The 15,752-nt window shown below is 42.3% G+C and overlaps 1 protein-coding gene across 1 annotated transcript in view; it reads left to right on the top strand.

Annotated features, from left to right (window-relative positions):
• AFG2A (AFG2 AAA ATPase homolog A) overlaps window positions 1–4,727 on the top strand; it is a 343,293-nt gene extending 338,566 nt beyond the window's left edge. The window contains exon 16 of the mRNA XM_079919922.1: window positions 3,577–4,727. Coding sequence (XP_079776048.1) covers window positions 3,577–3,753 — 177 coding nt within the window. The 3' untranslated portion in view covers window positions 3,754–4,727. The remainder of the gene's footprint in view (window positions 1–3,576) is intronic.
• Window positions 4,728–15,752: the final 11,025 nt, after the last annotated feature.

Raw genomic sequence — 15,752 nt, 5'->3', positions numbered from 1 at the left:
ACTTTTCTTGGGAAGCATGGTATCTTGGAACTCACGCCAAAATAAATGACCCAGGGCAAATAGAAACCAGCCATCATGAAATGGATCTCCTAAGAATACTTGCATTTCCGGGCCTGTCTTCTTATTGAAGTTAGGAGAGAAGAACCAATAATCTGATTAATGTTTTTCCTTTTGGAATTTCTACTAAAAAGCCCTTTTATGGGGAAAAAAATAAAAACAAAGGATCTTTTAGGAGTTATGCTGTCAGCTGCTAGTGCATCATCTGCTTGTGAGCTGGGTTTAGAGCATTAGAGATGACTGTCATCGACTAGCCTTCACTGTCATTATGGCCCACGTGACTTCTGAAAACTATCATTGTTATTTTTAGTGACATTTTCACGATAGAATTACTCTTTTTTTTTTTTACCCCCTCCATTTGGGATACTGAGGCTAGATCCTTGTAATTCCCGGTTTCTTTCTCCCCACCTTGCTCGCTTTATTTCTTCTGCTCAGAATGCCCCTTCCTTTCCTGTGTGCATATCTAAATTCTGTCCTTCCCACTCCAGTTTATGAACCAATAATTTCTTCCTTCTTTCCATACCAAAGCACTTTCCTTTTGCCTTGCTAGTGGTACCTCTTAATGCTATGTGTTGGACATCTCTGGACCCTCCAGCTGGCCTCACCTAGTTGTTGCACAGAGTAACCAGCCATTCAGTGGACGTTGATTGATGAGTGACGGGTTAATTATGAGTAGAGTTCTATTTCCTCTCAATTACTTGTTGTATATTACTAAGCAAATATGATAGGAAAATAAAAGTGGCAGAAAGGATTGCCTAATTGACTGGTTCTTCAGGGCATCCCTTGTAAATAAAAAGAAACAGGATAAGGTTTATTGAAGCAAGTGTTGAATTCAGGCAGCCCTCAGCCACGCTAGAACTGCAAACAGCTGGGCTCCTTCTACACAACGGAAGACAGCTTCATATGAGGTGCTTGAGTACCAGTATTCAGCTGCTCTGTTTCCCTTGTCATTGTCTCCCAGAGATTCTAAAGGTCATCTCTGTCTAATCCAAACATTTCTTAGCGCTTTAGTCAAAACTCTGTCCAAGTTTTCTATACCTCACAATTCTGTAGAAATTGTTAATTAAGGGTCAGGCCAGTATTAAATATAGTTGGCAAATTACTGTGAAATGTTAACATATACCGAAGGCCCCAAGTTACTAACATCCAGCTTTCAAATGGCAGTTACTGCTCTGACCACCACCAGTGCCCCCCCTGCCACTGCCGTAGAAGCTAAGGGCAAAGAGCAGTTTACAGCTTAGAGGAGAATCTATAGATGCAGATATGAAGGAAGGAAGGTTGATCTGCAAAGAGGAACTGCTCAGGGGAGCCGACCCCAAGGGCGGCCTTCGAGGCCTCAATGACCTCTCTTCCCACTACCTACATTTCCCTACCTTGCCATGTTAGGCTACTTGAGATTCCAGTTATTAGAGGAGTATAATCGTTTCTTCTTCTCCCAGTTTGACTACTGTGTATTGAGAGAGGAAGCCTTACTAGACTGTTGGTTCACTTTCTCAAATGCGCCAGCAATATTAGCCACCCGGCCACATGAACCAAATTCCAGGAGTTTTGAGGGGTTCCAGGCAGCCTTGCGCCTCCCCTTCCTTCCTCAGCCCAACCCAACCTCCCTCCCCCGCCACTCACCACCACCCTATTTGCCATGCTTCCATCAGGCTCCACACACACCTCTACGAGGGGGTCACTGCATGTACAAAACCTGGGGCACAAGTCCCACAGCAAGTAATTAGTGAAGTCATTAGTAATTGTCTAGCACACATGGTAGGTGTTCAGTGAATGTTTGTAGCCGTTATGTGCTGGGTCCAGTATTCTCTGAGGGAAGTGTCAGGTATGAAGTGTGCAAGACATGGCATTGGCCCAGTGGTGGCAACCTCTCTACCTGACTTAGCCTGAGGGGGGAGCCACACAGTGGAAACCTTTCCTGTACTGTCTCAGAGAAGCAGCTAGAACGGCACCAGCAAGCAGGAAATTCAGTCCTCTTTGGCTCTTCCAGTGATTCTTCTTCCTACTTTTCAGCCTTGCAACCATCGCTTCAGATTCTTGCACAGATGAAAGAAGTGCTGCTCAGATGGAGGGGAGGAGGGGATTGAGCTCTCCGTACTTGGTCCCTTCACCTCCTTCTGGAGGTCCCTAAGGTTCCTTTGGAACAGAATAGAACCAGTTTGCCATGGGGGCGTTTTATGTGCTTTTACTGTGCTTATTAAATATCACATCTGATTTTCAAATAGCCCTTTTTGCACCAGAATACGTGATGAAGTTGTTTCGCTAATCCTTAGAAGTTTTGTTTTTTCCTTCAACAAGTTGGTAGCCATTCTTTTTGGAAAAGCATTAACATGCATAACCACTATAGTCGACTTCAGTGCCCATTAACGAAGCCCAGAACTAACGGTTACATTGTCGTAATTTGACAAAGCCATCTAAATCTATGCATGTTTTTTTGAAAGCTCCCTAAACATGCTGCTAAATCCCCTAAAGAGCTACTAAACTGCTTTGGCAGCCATTAGCCCAGCATAAGCAGAGGAACTCTTTTCAGTAAGTGAACAAACAGAGAAAATATGCTGAATGGCCGGACAAATGTGTTTCAGCTGGCCCTTTCATTTACCGATATAAGGGTGCAGTCCATATCAATCACTGTTTTCCCTGTTGCCCTGAAAATCACAATATCTCTTTTCATCCCACAGGCTCTTTTCACCACAGTAATGTGTCTTTAGAATGACACTGGCATCAGCCCGCTTCCGCTGTCTGAAGTCCAGAGAGCTTAAAACACATTTCAGGATTCAAGACTTGAACCTTCCTCCCTTCCGTTTTCCTACCGCGCACTCTCTCCTCCCTCCCTCTAGCATCCACTCCACCCCCTCCCCAGCTTCTTTTCAATTCTCCCAGCTTTCCTCGCTGAGTAAACAGAATTCACTTCTCTGTTCTAATGCAGCTCTCCAAAGTAAACGGAGACAACTCTATCTGATATTCCTAAGATTTAAGAACTCATTAAGGAGATGCACATAAAGAAATGCTTTTACATGTTGGTAATAGATCAAAGGTTGAAAGGAATGTGGAAATTCTGTGCTGTGACAAGGTGTGCTGATGTGCAGGTCCTCACTCTACATCAGTGCCTCCTTCCCCGGCCCTCCCCTCATCACCGGGCTTCTCCCCGTCCACCCCACCACCACAGGCACACTCATCCTTTGTCACCCCGTGTTAGAGGTCTGTGCCTGCACGTCTGCTCCACCTTCACAATTGTAAGCTCCTTAAGAGCAAAGGCCATAACATATATCTTTTTGCCGCTCCTGGATCTCGGTACTTAATATGTTGTTTTGAAATGAAGGTGATTACTTTTTATCCTTTTGAAAACTCAAGTGGAATGACTCCCAAAGATAAATTTTAGGGATAGGCTTTTAGTTGTAGAAGTTACCATGGATGAATATTTGAAATGTTAACGTTTCTAAAAAACAGTATTGATTGTTTTCTCTCTCCTTTTTTTGTTGTTGTTTTTGTTTTTGTTTTTGTGTGTTTGTATTGTTTCAGATTATAGCCGTATGTAGAGAGGCAGCCCTTCTGGCTCTGGAAGAAGACATTCAAGCCAACTGCATTATGAAAAAACACTTTACTCAAGCCTTGAGCACCGTGACACCCAGACTTCCTGAATCATTGAGACGTTTCTATGAAGATTATCAAAACAAGAGTGGGCTGCATGCGCTTTGAGAAAATATACATATTCATTATGCTAAAAGTACTTTCTAGAGAAAACTTGTTTCTTTTTTAAAGAGTGTCAGAATAGCCCTTAATAAGCAAAATGTCTGAAATACGTTGACTAGATTGAGGGGCCTCAGTTCTTATAGACATTTTGAATCATATGGCAACAATGAAAATATCCATGAAAAATCTCTGGACAAGAGTTTAAGTCAGTTTTATCCGGAAATGTGTGCTGAGTTTTAAAAGGCAAACTTTTAGCTTTTTCATTAATTTGACCTGGTTCATTCCTCCCATGAAATGCTTTCCTTACTCCAGAATCCATTTCAGTGCATTTCCAAATACCAAAACTGTGGGCATCAGTTTTATAAAAGAACATAGAAGATGCGTGTAGATGAAAGCGCAGTGAAAATTATTTACAAACCTTTAATTCTGAAGGCCAGCCCATGAAATGGCTAAAGCACCAGCTAGGCTTATGTGACCTTGTTTCCAAATACGTATTTGTTCTCATTATAATTCAGACTTAACATTTTCGCTTTAGCCTTCTTAACCTCTACTTATGGCAATTAAAAAAAGAATTGAGAGTTATTTCACATACTCTAATGGCCTTTGGAAGTTTAAAAAATTGGAAATATAAGCCCAGTCCAGACCTAGAAGTACTTGTGTTTTTTTTTCTTTTTCTTATTTTCATAAAAATGCTATAAATTAACCATATGAGGTATTCGTGTTTTAACTTGTATGCATTTCCAGGTTACCAATAAACTTCTTCAGTTCAAAGAAAAACCAACTTGTACTCTTAATCATATTGTCTAACATTGCATTCTAAATATCTGTATTTATGCTCCAGATTATTTATCCTTGAGCTTTCTTGACACTTTGATAATCCATAAATATCCTTGAAAAAGCTGTTGGAAATTGATTGGTTGACTTCCAGTTCAGAAGCTGGCAATGGGAAGAATGTGCACTTAAACCCAGTCACTGTAGATCTTTGAAAATTCCCAGAAAGACAAGTCAGGCGAGAAATACCTGATTATCAAAATAACAGGGCTGTACAGTTTTGTGGTGGTAGACATTCTGAAATCACATCTCAACTGTTTCATCCTTTGACTATCAGAAATAGATTTGCAGGCTTCCGGTGGCGCAACGGTTAAGAACCCACCTGCCAATACAGTGGACACGGGTTCGAGCCCTGGTCCGGGAAGATCCCACATGCCGTGGAGCAACTAAGCCCATGTGCCACAACCACTGAAGCCTGCGCTGTAGAGCCTGCGAGCCACAACTACTGAGCCCACACTCCGCATCTCCTGAAGCCCGTGTGCACCTAGAGCCCGTGCTCCACAACAAGAGAAGCCACCGCAATGAGAAACCCGCACACCGCAACAAAGAGTAGCCCCCGCTCGCCACAACTAGAGAAAGCCCGCGCGCAGCAACGAAGACCCAACACAGCCAAAAATCATAAACAAAAATAAATAAATTTTTTGTTAACAGTAGATTTGCAAGGGGTTTTTACCCAGACTACATTGGTTTATTAGTACATAAAACCACCCAAGGGACGAAGAATGTTACTACTATTTAGAAATGTGCTGAGAATTCCCTGGCCGTCCAGTGGTTAGGACTCTGCGCTTTCACTTCTGAGGGCCTGCGTTCAATCCCTGGTCAGGGAACTAAGATCCCACAAGCCATGTGCGGCCAAAAAAATATATATATAAATGTGCTGTCAAATAAAATAGTCACTAGTCACATGGCTATTTGAGATTTTAATTAAAATTAAATAATATTAAAAATATAGTTCATCAGACATGTTAGCCACATTCCAAATGTTCAAAGGCCACATGTGACAAGTGTCTGCCATATTGGACAGAATAGATTGTAGAACGTTTCCATCACTCAGAAAGTTCTGTTGGACTCTCTTGATTTAGAAAATAAGGCTTACACATTGAAATAAATAGAACCTCAGGGCTTCCCTGGTGGCGCAGTGGTTGAGAGTCCGCCTGCCGTTGCAGGGGACATGGGTTCGTGCCCCAGTCCGGGAAGGAGTGGCTGGGCCTGTGAGCCATGGCCGCTGGGCCTGCGCATCCAGGGCCTGTGCTCCGCAACGGGAGAGGCCACAACAGTGAGAGGCCCACGTACCGCAAAAAAAAAAAAAAAAAAAAAAATAGAACCTCAAAGTTACTTTTGTGCTTCCCATTATCCCTTTAGTCATTAGGAGACCGTAACTTCCCTCTAAGTGCTGGGGCACAAGAAAATAAGAGAAAAACTTACCCCCAAAGGCCTAAACAGGAAAATTAAATCCCATTGCCAATAAACGAAAAACCAGAACAATAAGCTTGAACCAACACTGAGGCTCTCGGGCTGGGGCTGGGTACTGGGGAGGAGGAGGGCAACCTCATGAGCAAGGAGCTTAGGTGTTAATGGCCACTCAGACCCTTCAGCCCATACAATGTTTGAAGTTGAGACTGAGCCCCATACATAATGTTGAGATCTTTAAAGACCAACACCTTCAGTGTAAGGGCAGACTAGACATCCTCCCACAGGCCAGGGAGACCACAAGGAACTTCTCTTGACTTGGTCTGTGCTTTGGAATAAAAGAGAGGCTTGACTATGGGCTCACCCGACCATGGCTTCAGGGGTTGAATTCACACAAACTCTGACACAGAGCTCAAAACCTAGAAATAAACATGAAGACAGAATCCAGGCTAGAAATATCCTTTGGGTGACTAGCAGTTGCACTAGTTGGAGGAATATATCCTCACCCTGGCCACAGAGGATTCCAGCAGCTAAAACCCTGCTTACAGAGTTCATAATCCCAAAGGATACGGAGCAGTGGAGCGTCACGCTCTGCTGGCAGAGTATAAATTCGTGCAGCCACTTTGGAAAACAACTGGCATGTCTAATAACCCTGTAACCCCAACAGTTCTTCAAGTGTGTATCTCAGAGCAAGCTATTCAATAAAGTAATGAATGAGAAAATCATAGCACCGTTATTTGTAAGTAGTAAGAAACTGGAAACAATCTAAATATCCATCAGTAACAGAATGGATTTCTATGGAATACTCATACAATACGGTACCCGTGGCAGTTAAAAAAAAGAAAAAAAAGCTGTATGTAAAACAGAGGAATCTCAAAAGCAAAAAGAATGTTTCATAAGCACACTTAACAATATTTATTTAACATTTAAGGCATGCAAAATAATATGTTGTTTCTGCGGACATGTAGTAAAAGACTACGTGAATGGAAACATAAAGCACCAAGTACTGGGAAGGAATTTCCTCAGGGGAGAGAAGTTGAGATGTTTCATATCTTAAGCTGAGTGATGGGAATACAGATGTTGATTGTAATACAGTCTATACTTTTTGCATGCCTAAGTATTTTATGACAACTTTTAAAAGATGACTTTAAACTGACATGTTACGGTGCAAGGGCAAAATGCACCTATAGCCATGTTCTACGTTCTAACTAACATCACAATCCTATTCACCCCGTTCCATGGACTTCCAGTGCAATCCACAATGCCCACAATTCCATGTGTCTGGAAAATCAGGGGTACCGGGTATGATGGAATTAAATGCAAGCAGGGAAATAAGAGATCAGGCTCTTATGACCCAGGAAACAAGCTGAAAGAATTTTTTTGTTTTCTACTAGCTTTTTTTTTCTTTTTTTTCTTTTTGCGGTACGCGGGCCTCTCACTGCTGTGGCCTCTCCCGTTGCGGAGCACAGGCTCCGGACGCGCAGGCTCAGCAGCCGTGGCTCACGGGCCCAGCCGCTCCGCGGCATGTGGGATCTTCCCAGACCGGGGCACGAACCTGTGTCCCCTGCATCGGCAGGCGGACTCTCAACCACTGCGCCACCAGGGAAGCCCTCTACTAGCTTTTTTTAATTTCCAGTTTTATTGAGATATAATTGACCTAGAGCACTGTATAAGTTTAAAGTGTGCAGCATAATGATTTGACTTACATCATGAGATGATGACCACAATTAGCTTAGCGAACATCCATCATCTCAAACTGATACAAAATTAAAGAAATAGAAAAAGAATATTTTTCCTTGTGAGGTTGGAAGAAATTAGTTGGTGAAAGTTAGTGTTTAGGTGCTACATGTCTTGCAGCGGGTGGGAGAAATTAAATCTGGGAGTCAGACATCTGTTTCCATGGCACTGTGATCATGCAAAGAGTTGGAATTTAAGAACTTGAAAAGATTGTAGAGCACTACATCTTTAGTCTATTCCAAACCAGTTATATTTTATATCTTTAGGTAGCTAATTATTACTGTCGAAAGGCAATGGTAGTCCTTGATTTGAAGTTTGTGCCCTTTCTACAACAGTAACGGTAAAGGTCTGAGCCACGCAAAGGAGCAGGTCAGGTGTTGCTGATTAGAGTTTACCCTGTTTGATCCATGGTGGTCTGACTTCTAATTCCAGAATCTCATGTTTATGGACTTAAAAAGAGTGTATGATCCTATTATCTGGGATAGTTTGTGATTGAATACACGGTATACTTCATGGAAAGTTTAAGTTCAGCAAGGAAAGAAAATGCCTATCGCTTCCTGTCTTTTTGGTATTTTGGCATCTGTTTGGTCAAAAGTTTGTCATCGGTTCAGATTCTTTCCAGGGTTTGGGGATATTCACATTGACGAGCTTTTTGCAGCGCGCCAAGGGATTTTAGTTTGAATAGTGAAATTAATGTTTCCTTCTAACAACAAAACTTAGAAGAATGGCTTCTAACTTTTACTTCTTTGTGACCAAGAAAATGTATTTTTAAGCTTAATACCGACCACCCTAACTTAGTTTGAAAAATATTCAGTTCTGTGTTATTGCTAATATGTAAAACAGGTTTTAAAAATAATGTATAAGCTTTCCATTTTGGAGAAATAATTATTGAATTTATAGAAAAACCAAACCTGGGTGTATGTTTCATTTATCTTAATCAGGGGAAGGCTATAGAAAAGTTGCTCTAAAGGTAGAATAAAATAATTTCCCTGGCCTGTTGTTACTTAAATTCCTGAATGTGAGGTTGTTAGAGGGTTGGTTCATTCTGTCACGTTTCTCTGAGTCCTCCTTTAAAGATGGGCACGCACCAAAGCACTTACGGAATTAACAGGAGTTTCCAAATACGGTTGACATAGAAATTCTAGTTCTCCAAATGATTTGCTTTCCTTCCTTCCGTTTTCATTATACCAGTTGTGTGCATGGATAGACTTTACCTAACGTCTATGTCAAATATAACCCAGCAGCCTGCATCTTTGGTGGGGGTCTCTTTTGGGGAACAGAATTCACTAGCAAATTGAAGCAGACAAATTTACAAGGTTTTTAATGGTTCACAAAATCATTGGGAAATGTGTAGACTCTTCTTTCAAGACTTAGTGATAAACGTACCTGGGAAGATGTTTAAAGTATCACACACAGCAAAGCCCAAGGAAATTAAAAGAAAGAAAAATAGAGCTCATCTATGCTGAAATTAGAGAACAGATAAACCATGGGTGTTCTACGGGTTGGCCTCCAATTCATGTTAGAGTTAGGAGATCTGCGACTGGTACTCAGAATAAGAGTTGGCTAAAGGGTCGGAATATTATGCTTCGTTGTTTAGATGTGTGAAGTATTGGGATGAATATTAGAACAAGGATTGAGAGTAGCAGTGCTAGGACTCCTCCTAGTTTGTTGGGAATTGATCGTAGTATTGCGTATGCAAATAGAAAATATCACTCTGGTTTAATGTGTGCTGGGGTGCAAATGTGTGGAAATGCCAGGTAAGGCTGGTTGAGACCAGTTGTTACTATTATTAGGTCTAGTTGGCTGGAGGTGGAGAAAGCAATAATTTTTTTGATATCGTTTTGGGTGAGGGCACTGCATGTTAAATATTTCAAAGGCTATCTGTCAGGTACAATTTGGACCAACTTGAAAATGTGCTCTATAATCACCATGCAATAAAACTGAAAATAAGAAATGTAGAAACAACAATAATAACAAAAACACCAACTACTCAGAAGTTCAAAATTCATTTTGAAGTAATTCTTTGATCAAAGAAGAAGTCAAAATCAAAATAGTGGAATATCTGGAAAATAATAATGAAAATACTTACATCAAAATTTATGGTTCATTTCCATATAGCTACCTCTCAAAAAATTTTAAGCACAGATGGTTTTATAGGCAAACATTCATTTAGATCTTCAACCTGATCCTTGTTATGCTATTTAAACTGTTTCAGAGCATAAAGCAAAAGAAATCCGAATGCTTGCTATGACTAGCAAGCTGCCAGCCCCCCTTCGCTAGCTACATATCAAAATCTTTAAAAGAAGTACTTTAAAAAATGATGACTCAAAATCAGATAATAATTTAGCATATTAATAGATCAAAGTAGAAAACAATGCGCTCAGTTTTATGGAATTCAACATCCGTTTCTCATTTTTTAACAAAGTAAAGATAACATTAACGTGCTAAAAATAGTCATCCTAAGCCAATGGGCAGTAACATGATTAAATATCAGAAGTGATTTTCTAATTTTGTTGTAAAATCGATATCCCCATCTGTGTTTCATCCAGGACGACTTGGAAATAAAATATTTTTAGTGTGTAAAAACTAATAATAAATAAATATCAGAAGCTAGAGCAGTTGTTCATCTTAACTCCTCGAGTGCCAGCCAATGAAGGCATACATGGAAGTAGAGTAAAAAAAACCCGAGGTAATTCACTGAGGGATTATGATGCAACTAATACAGCCTCAGACTTCACTGGCTGTTACGACAAAGTAAGTTCGCATTTTCTTTTGTACCCAATTTATGTCTTTAAGCCTTCGTCCTCCAATAACCAAAAGTCCATTCTACTGATTTTGCCTCTTCAAGTATTTTCTGGGGCTCCCCCATTAACAGACTTCAATGTTTGTTAAGTACATAATGGCAGTAGCTTAGTACAAGTTCCTTGCTGTCCACTCATCCCCCACCAACAGGTTCCTCCAGCTCCGTGCTGCTCTCCCTCTTTCTTCCCCCCAGTTTAGACAGCGACCTTACCTCAACTCCCCCAGTGCATAGGCTAAGGCTAGGCTGTGACGTTTTAGAAAACTGATAATAGAGAACCATTACAATGATGAAAACATTTTAGTTTCATACTGGATATCAGGGCTCCTAGAGTCTGTACCCGTGTTCCTCCATGGGCAAATGATCTCTTTCTACTACCCTGTCAAAAGAACCAGCCTATCACATGCTAACTGCAGTGTCCTTCACTGTGTGCCCCAATCAGGACACAGAGTAATTTCTGCCATTCTGCCCACCATGGAAGCCACTGTCATCTATGGTGCAGAGTCATCTAACTCAACTGTCCCCCAAATTTTCATTCTAGAAAGATTTTGGTTTTAATTTTTGAATATCTAAAATGTACATGAAGATTTTTTTTAAACCAAAATCTTTCCCCTAGAGGTAAACTTCTCTTCTACCTTGAGAACAACAGTAAACCACATCAGGAAGTTTCAAAACTGCTCTTAGATTATCAAGGTTCCAGAAATATTATATTCCAGTCTTAAAGGAGCCTATTACCTTTACAAGCCCTAGAGTTCAGTAAAATTGATCCTTGGGGGCTCCCCTGGTGGCGCAGTGGTTGAGAGTCCGCCTGCCGATGCCGGGGACACGGGTTCGTGCCCCGGTCTGGGAAGATCCCACATGCCGCGGAGCGGCTGGGCCCGTGAGCCATGGCCGCTGAGCCTGCGCGTCCGGAGCCTGTGCTCCGCAACAGGGGAGGCCACAGCAGTGAGAGGCCCGCGTACCGGTAAAAAAAAAAAAAAAAAAAAAGGATCCTTGACTAGTCTCTCCATGAAGGGAACAGGAAAAGGAAGAGAATACAGGGAGCTCAAAAGGAGACCTTATAAGTGGAAAAAGAAGACATTTTCCAGAAGCAGGGAAACTATCTCAATGGAGTGATAAAGTTTAATGGTGGTTACACTATGTTACATACTTTACGTGGCTTTTTCCAAAAGAAATTTTAATACAATAAGTGTGTCCGTTAAGTTCTTTTCTGCCATCTCCAAACTCAACCTTCTAAACTTTGCTTTGTGGTGCTGAGGCTGGTACTCAACAAACCACATTCCTTCATTGCCAGCTGATGCCCTAATAGCCATGCCAGTAGGGGGCGCTAGAGGAAGACTGCGAGGCTGGAGTAGAAGATGGAACTTGTTCCTTTCTGTTGTTTCCTGTGGGCTCCCTGTGTCCTCCCTGCCTGTTCCCTGAGCATCACCTGAGCACAGCTGTTTTTTTAACCCCATCAGTGGCAGTTCCTTCCCACAGCAGTTGAGTCCAACATTTGCAAAAGCAGCCTCATGGCTCTCTTCCTTTCCTCAGAGATGCCAGCACTAGGAGAATGTTTGTGGGTATAGAGTTTAAGGATATTAAACCAAGGAGGATTTAGTGTAACACTGGACTGAGCTGAATGTATGATATACGCTCATTTATTACAGATTTTGGATTAAATGTGTTAAGTTTGTTTAGCGGCAAGTGGATGTCATAAGCTACTTCTTTATTTTACTTTGTATTAGTTTCTTGTTTCTCTGGTCCCCACTGCTTCACGTGTGCAGGGGTTTTTCTCTGTTTTGTTCACTGCTGTATTCTCCCCAATTTCCACTGGAAGTGAAGAAACATTTTTTGGCTTTGCTGCCACATTTAAAAAAATAACATCTTTTTTAATTTGCATATTTCCACAAAAAGAAATTTTTCGTGGCCTTCTGTGCTCTGTATGACTTCTCAGTAGGAATTCTTCAGAAAACTTGCTGAGAATGATTGAATGAATGCAAAAGAGCCTATTGGCTGAGAGTTAAAGGACAACAGTTTGCCATTTCAACTGCTTCTACTAAGCTTTCTGAGGTTCTGTCAAGAGAGAAATCTGGTCTTTTGTCTCCCACCTTTAACAATTCACCCCTTTACTCCTCCGTGTCGCTCCCATTTTAGTAATTAAATATCTAGTAAAAACTAGGAGTTGGTGGAATCATTCACATAGATATAGTAATACTAACACACATTTTAAAACATTTTGTTCACAAAGGCCCACACTTTGGGAAAAGTCTGAGATTTTTGGTAGGTTTTCTCACAAAAACTTGGTGTTCCTGAAAAAAACATTACAGTGACGTTTTAGCACAGAGCCAGGTTGCAGCAACCCAAAGAACAGTAAGGATTTTTCCAGTGTCTTCTGGGGTAGTGTGTACTTTTCAGCCCTTTGGGCAGGTTAGAGTTCATCATCACAGGGCCCATCAGCCCTGGAATCACAGGAACCACAGCTCAGAACCACAGGAATTTGTTCAACGTTCTGGGCAGAAATTGTCTGTCATTGCCACCCAGGATCAGGCTTCTCCTCTGGTCTCAGGCTCAGTGGAGGTGGTGACCACCAAGCTTTGTGTACACCCCAGTTCACATCTTCCTTTCGTGTTTCCTTTTAACAAGCTTCGTTCTTTACCATGGTCTTAACTGCCCAGCCCCGGTGGACTCCAGGTGAATTCCATCAGAAAGCACACTGGGAAGAAGGTAGAAGAATTTTGGCAAAATCACAAAATGTGGACAGTAATATACCAGTTGCAATGGAACACTCACCCCTCTCCCGGGGGTGCTGTGAGAACCAATTAATGTTTGTAAAGGCCTTTGAGTTCCTTGGAGGGAAGGTGCCACCAGACCACTAAGCATTATTGTGAAGGGATTATGTGCACAAATACAATACCAGGAGCCAGGATATTACTAAAAATAAAGCAGAACTTTCTGTGAGGAAGGTAAGGAAGGAAATGCCTCACTGAAAAAAGCTTAACTGTCTCTTAACAGAAATGCTTAGGCCACCGGGCAATGGAACGGCAAATCTGAGATTCTATTCTAGGTAAAGAATTATGTTTTCTCAGCATTGTCAAGGTGCTGTGGAACAAAACAAAGTGACTGCTTTACCCGAAAGAAAGTCATGGTCTTTGAAAAAGAGACTAAGAGGATGTTTGGCTGCTGCACTGTGTCCATCCATGAGGAAAACGGCAACAGAAAAGCAAATGTTTGTTTGCCTTACGGGGGAAGGAGTTTAAGACATTGGAAGAAAGGAGACTGCTTCAAATTTAAATACTTGTTGATCGTGGCTCCCGATAACTCTAGTGATGAGGATTAAAGCTTGTGAGAAACCGAAACACACTTTTCATTTGCTTCTTTCTCAAACAAGTGCTTTCAAACCTATGTTTGAAATAGCAGAAGTAATGTCTTCTTGCTTGTGCGTTTACAAAAATGATCACATTAACTGTGTAAAAAAACAAAAACAAAACAAAAACTCTCTACTTTGTCCATGTTATAATCACAACATGCTATATTTACGTAATGGGCCGTATAGTGTTTTCGAAGCCCTCATTAGGCACTGGGTTAATAAAATCACAGCAGAAATGGGGATGAAACTGTCTCCTCCCAAACCCCTCTTTCTAACCCTTTCTTTCTCCTCCACCTCCTTCTTTTTTTTTTTTTTTTTTGCTGTACGCAGGCCTCTCACTGCCGCGGCCCCTCCCGTTGCGGAGCACAGACCCCGGACGCGGAGGCTCAGCGGCCATGGCTCACGGGCCCAGCTGCTCCGCGGCACGTGGGATCCTCCCGGACCGGGGCAAGAACCCGTGTCCCCCGCATTGGCAGGGGGACCCTCAACCACTGCGCCACCAGGGAAGCCCACGACCTGCTTCTTTTATAACAAGGCCTCAGGAGCCTGAAGCAGATTAGCAAACAAATATAACCTTGAATGTCATGGCGTACTTTCCCCAGCATAAATGGGACTAATCTGCCAACCCAGCAAATTCTACATTGCAAACACCTCAGCCCCATAATCAGCCACTTCCGCCAACCCCCTAATTTATGGCGCAAAGGTCATTTTATTTTAATGTTTGCACTGGTTAGACTTTCTCCATTCTTCCCCCCCATTCCCTCTCTCTCTCTCTTGTTTTCTACCTTTGAAAAGTCCTGTATGCAGCCTTTAGAAAAGCATGAAAGAGAACAAACCTGTGGTTCCCAGAGAAGCCAGAAGAGTGAAAGAATGTGGAACCCGAACTGCCCTCCAGCAGCCCCAGAAGATCCAGCTCCAGAATTTCCCAAGGCAGCCTGGGTCTGGCCCTGGCTGGACAGCGCAGGGGTGAGGCCTGAACATCACGGCCAAACACAGGCACTCTATCGCCCCCAAAGCTTGTTTCCCCCGGATTTTACCATAATAACGAAGAAAAGCTGGGTCGGTTCCCTAGACCCTACTCAGACATTTTAAGAACTAGAAATGTGTTGAGTTTTGTATGAATGGAGAAGGCAAGCGGCCCGATGGCTGATCTCAGAATCGGAAGGTGTCCAAGCGCCACTGACTTCAGCGACTTGCTCAAGGTCACAGTGTAAGAGGAAGGGGCAGGTGGGTGGCTTACAGTCACTAGCTCTTCCGCCCACCCAAGCCGTCCTGTTCCTACCAAACCGCACTGCTTCCCTGAGGAAAGGATCACCACGCTGCTCTCATTCAGGAACCTGAAGGGAAAAGGGCTATTTTGGGGTTTTTTACTCAAAACCATTGGGTAAATTCTGAGTCATATTAACGTTTCCCTTTACTCACCCTTTGAAACCTGATCAACGTGAGTCACTAAACTGTTCTATCCTCTTGGTTGGTGACCAAAGGGAAATGCTGCATTTTAAGAAGTAGGTCGTCCTGGCTGTTGTGGGTGCGTTTCTGAGAGTCACAATGGACAGAGATGTGATGAATAATGAGGCCGGAAGAGCCCTGCAGCTGTGAGCCCCCAAGTCCTCATGGCACGTGAGCCAGAGAGACTCCTCCTTCCTGAAATACAGGGTCTCCGTCAGGCCTTTAAGCTAAAATAGTAGGAACAATGTGTTAAGGAAGAGTGAGCACGTAAGCATGTTTCTGAAGAACGGTCATGACATCAGGACCTTTTATTGCAAAACAGCAAAGGAGCCTAACAACGTGCAGCAACATGCAGCACGATGGATGAATCTTAGTAATGGGATATTAAGTGAAAAACAGTGTCCCCAGAGATTAGGTACCACTTAATGC

Source organism: Stenella coeruleoalba, assembly GCF_951394435.1.
Source record: "Stenella coeruleoalba genome assembly, chromosome: 4".
Classification (NCBI taxonomy): Eukaryota; Metazoa; Chordata; class Mammalia; order Artiodactyla; family Delphinidae; genus Stenella; species Stenella coeruleoalba.
This window is presented reverse-complemented; position numbering and strand designations above follow the sequence as displayed.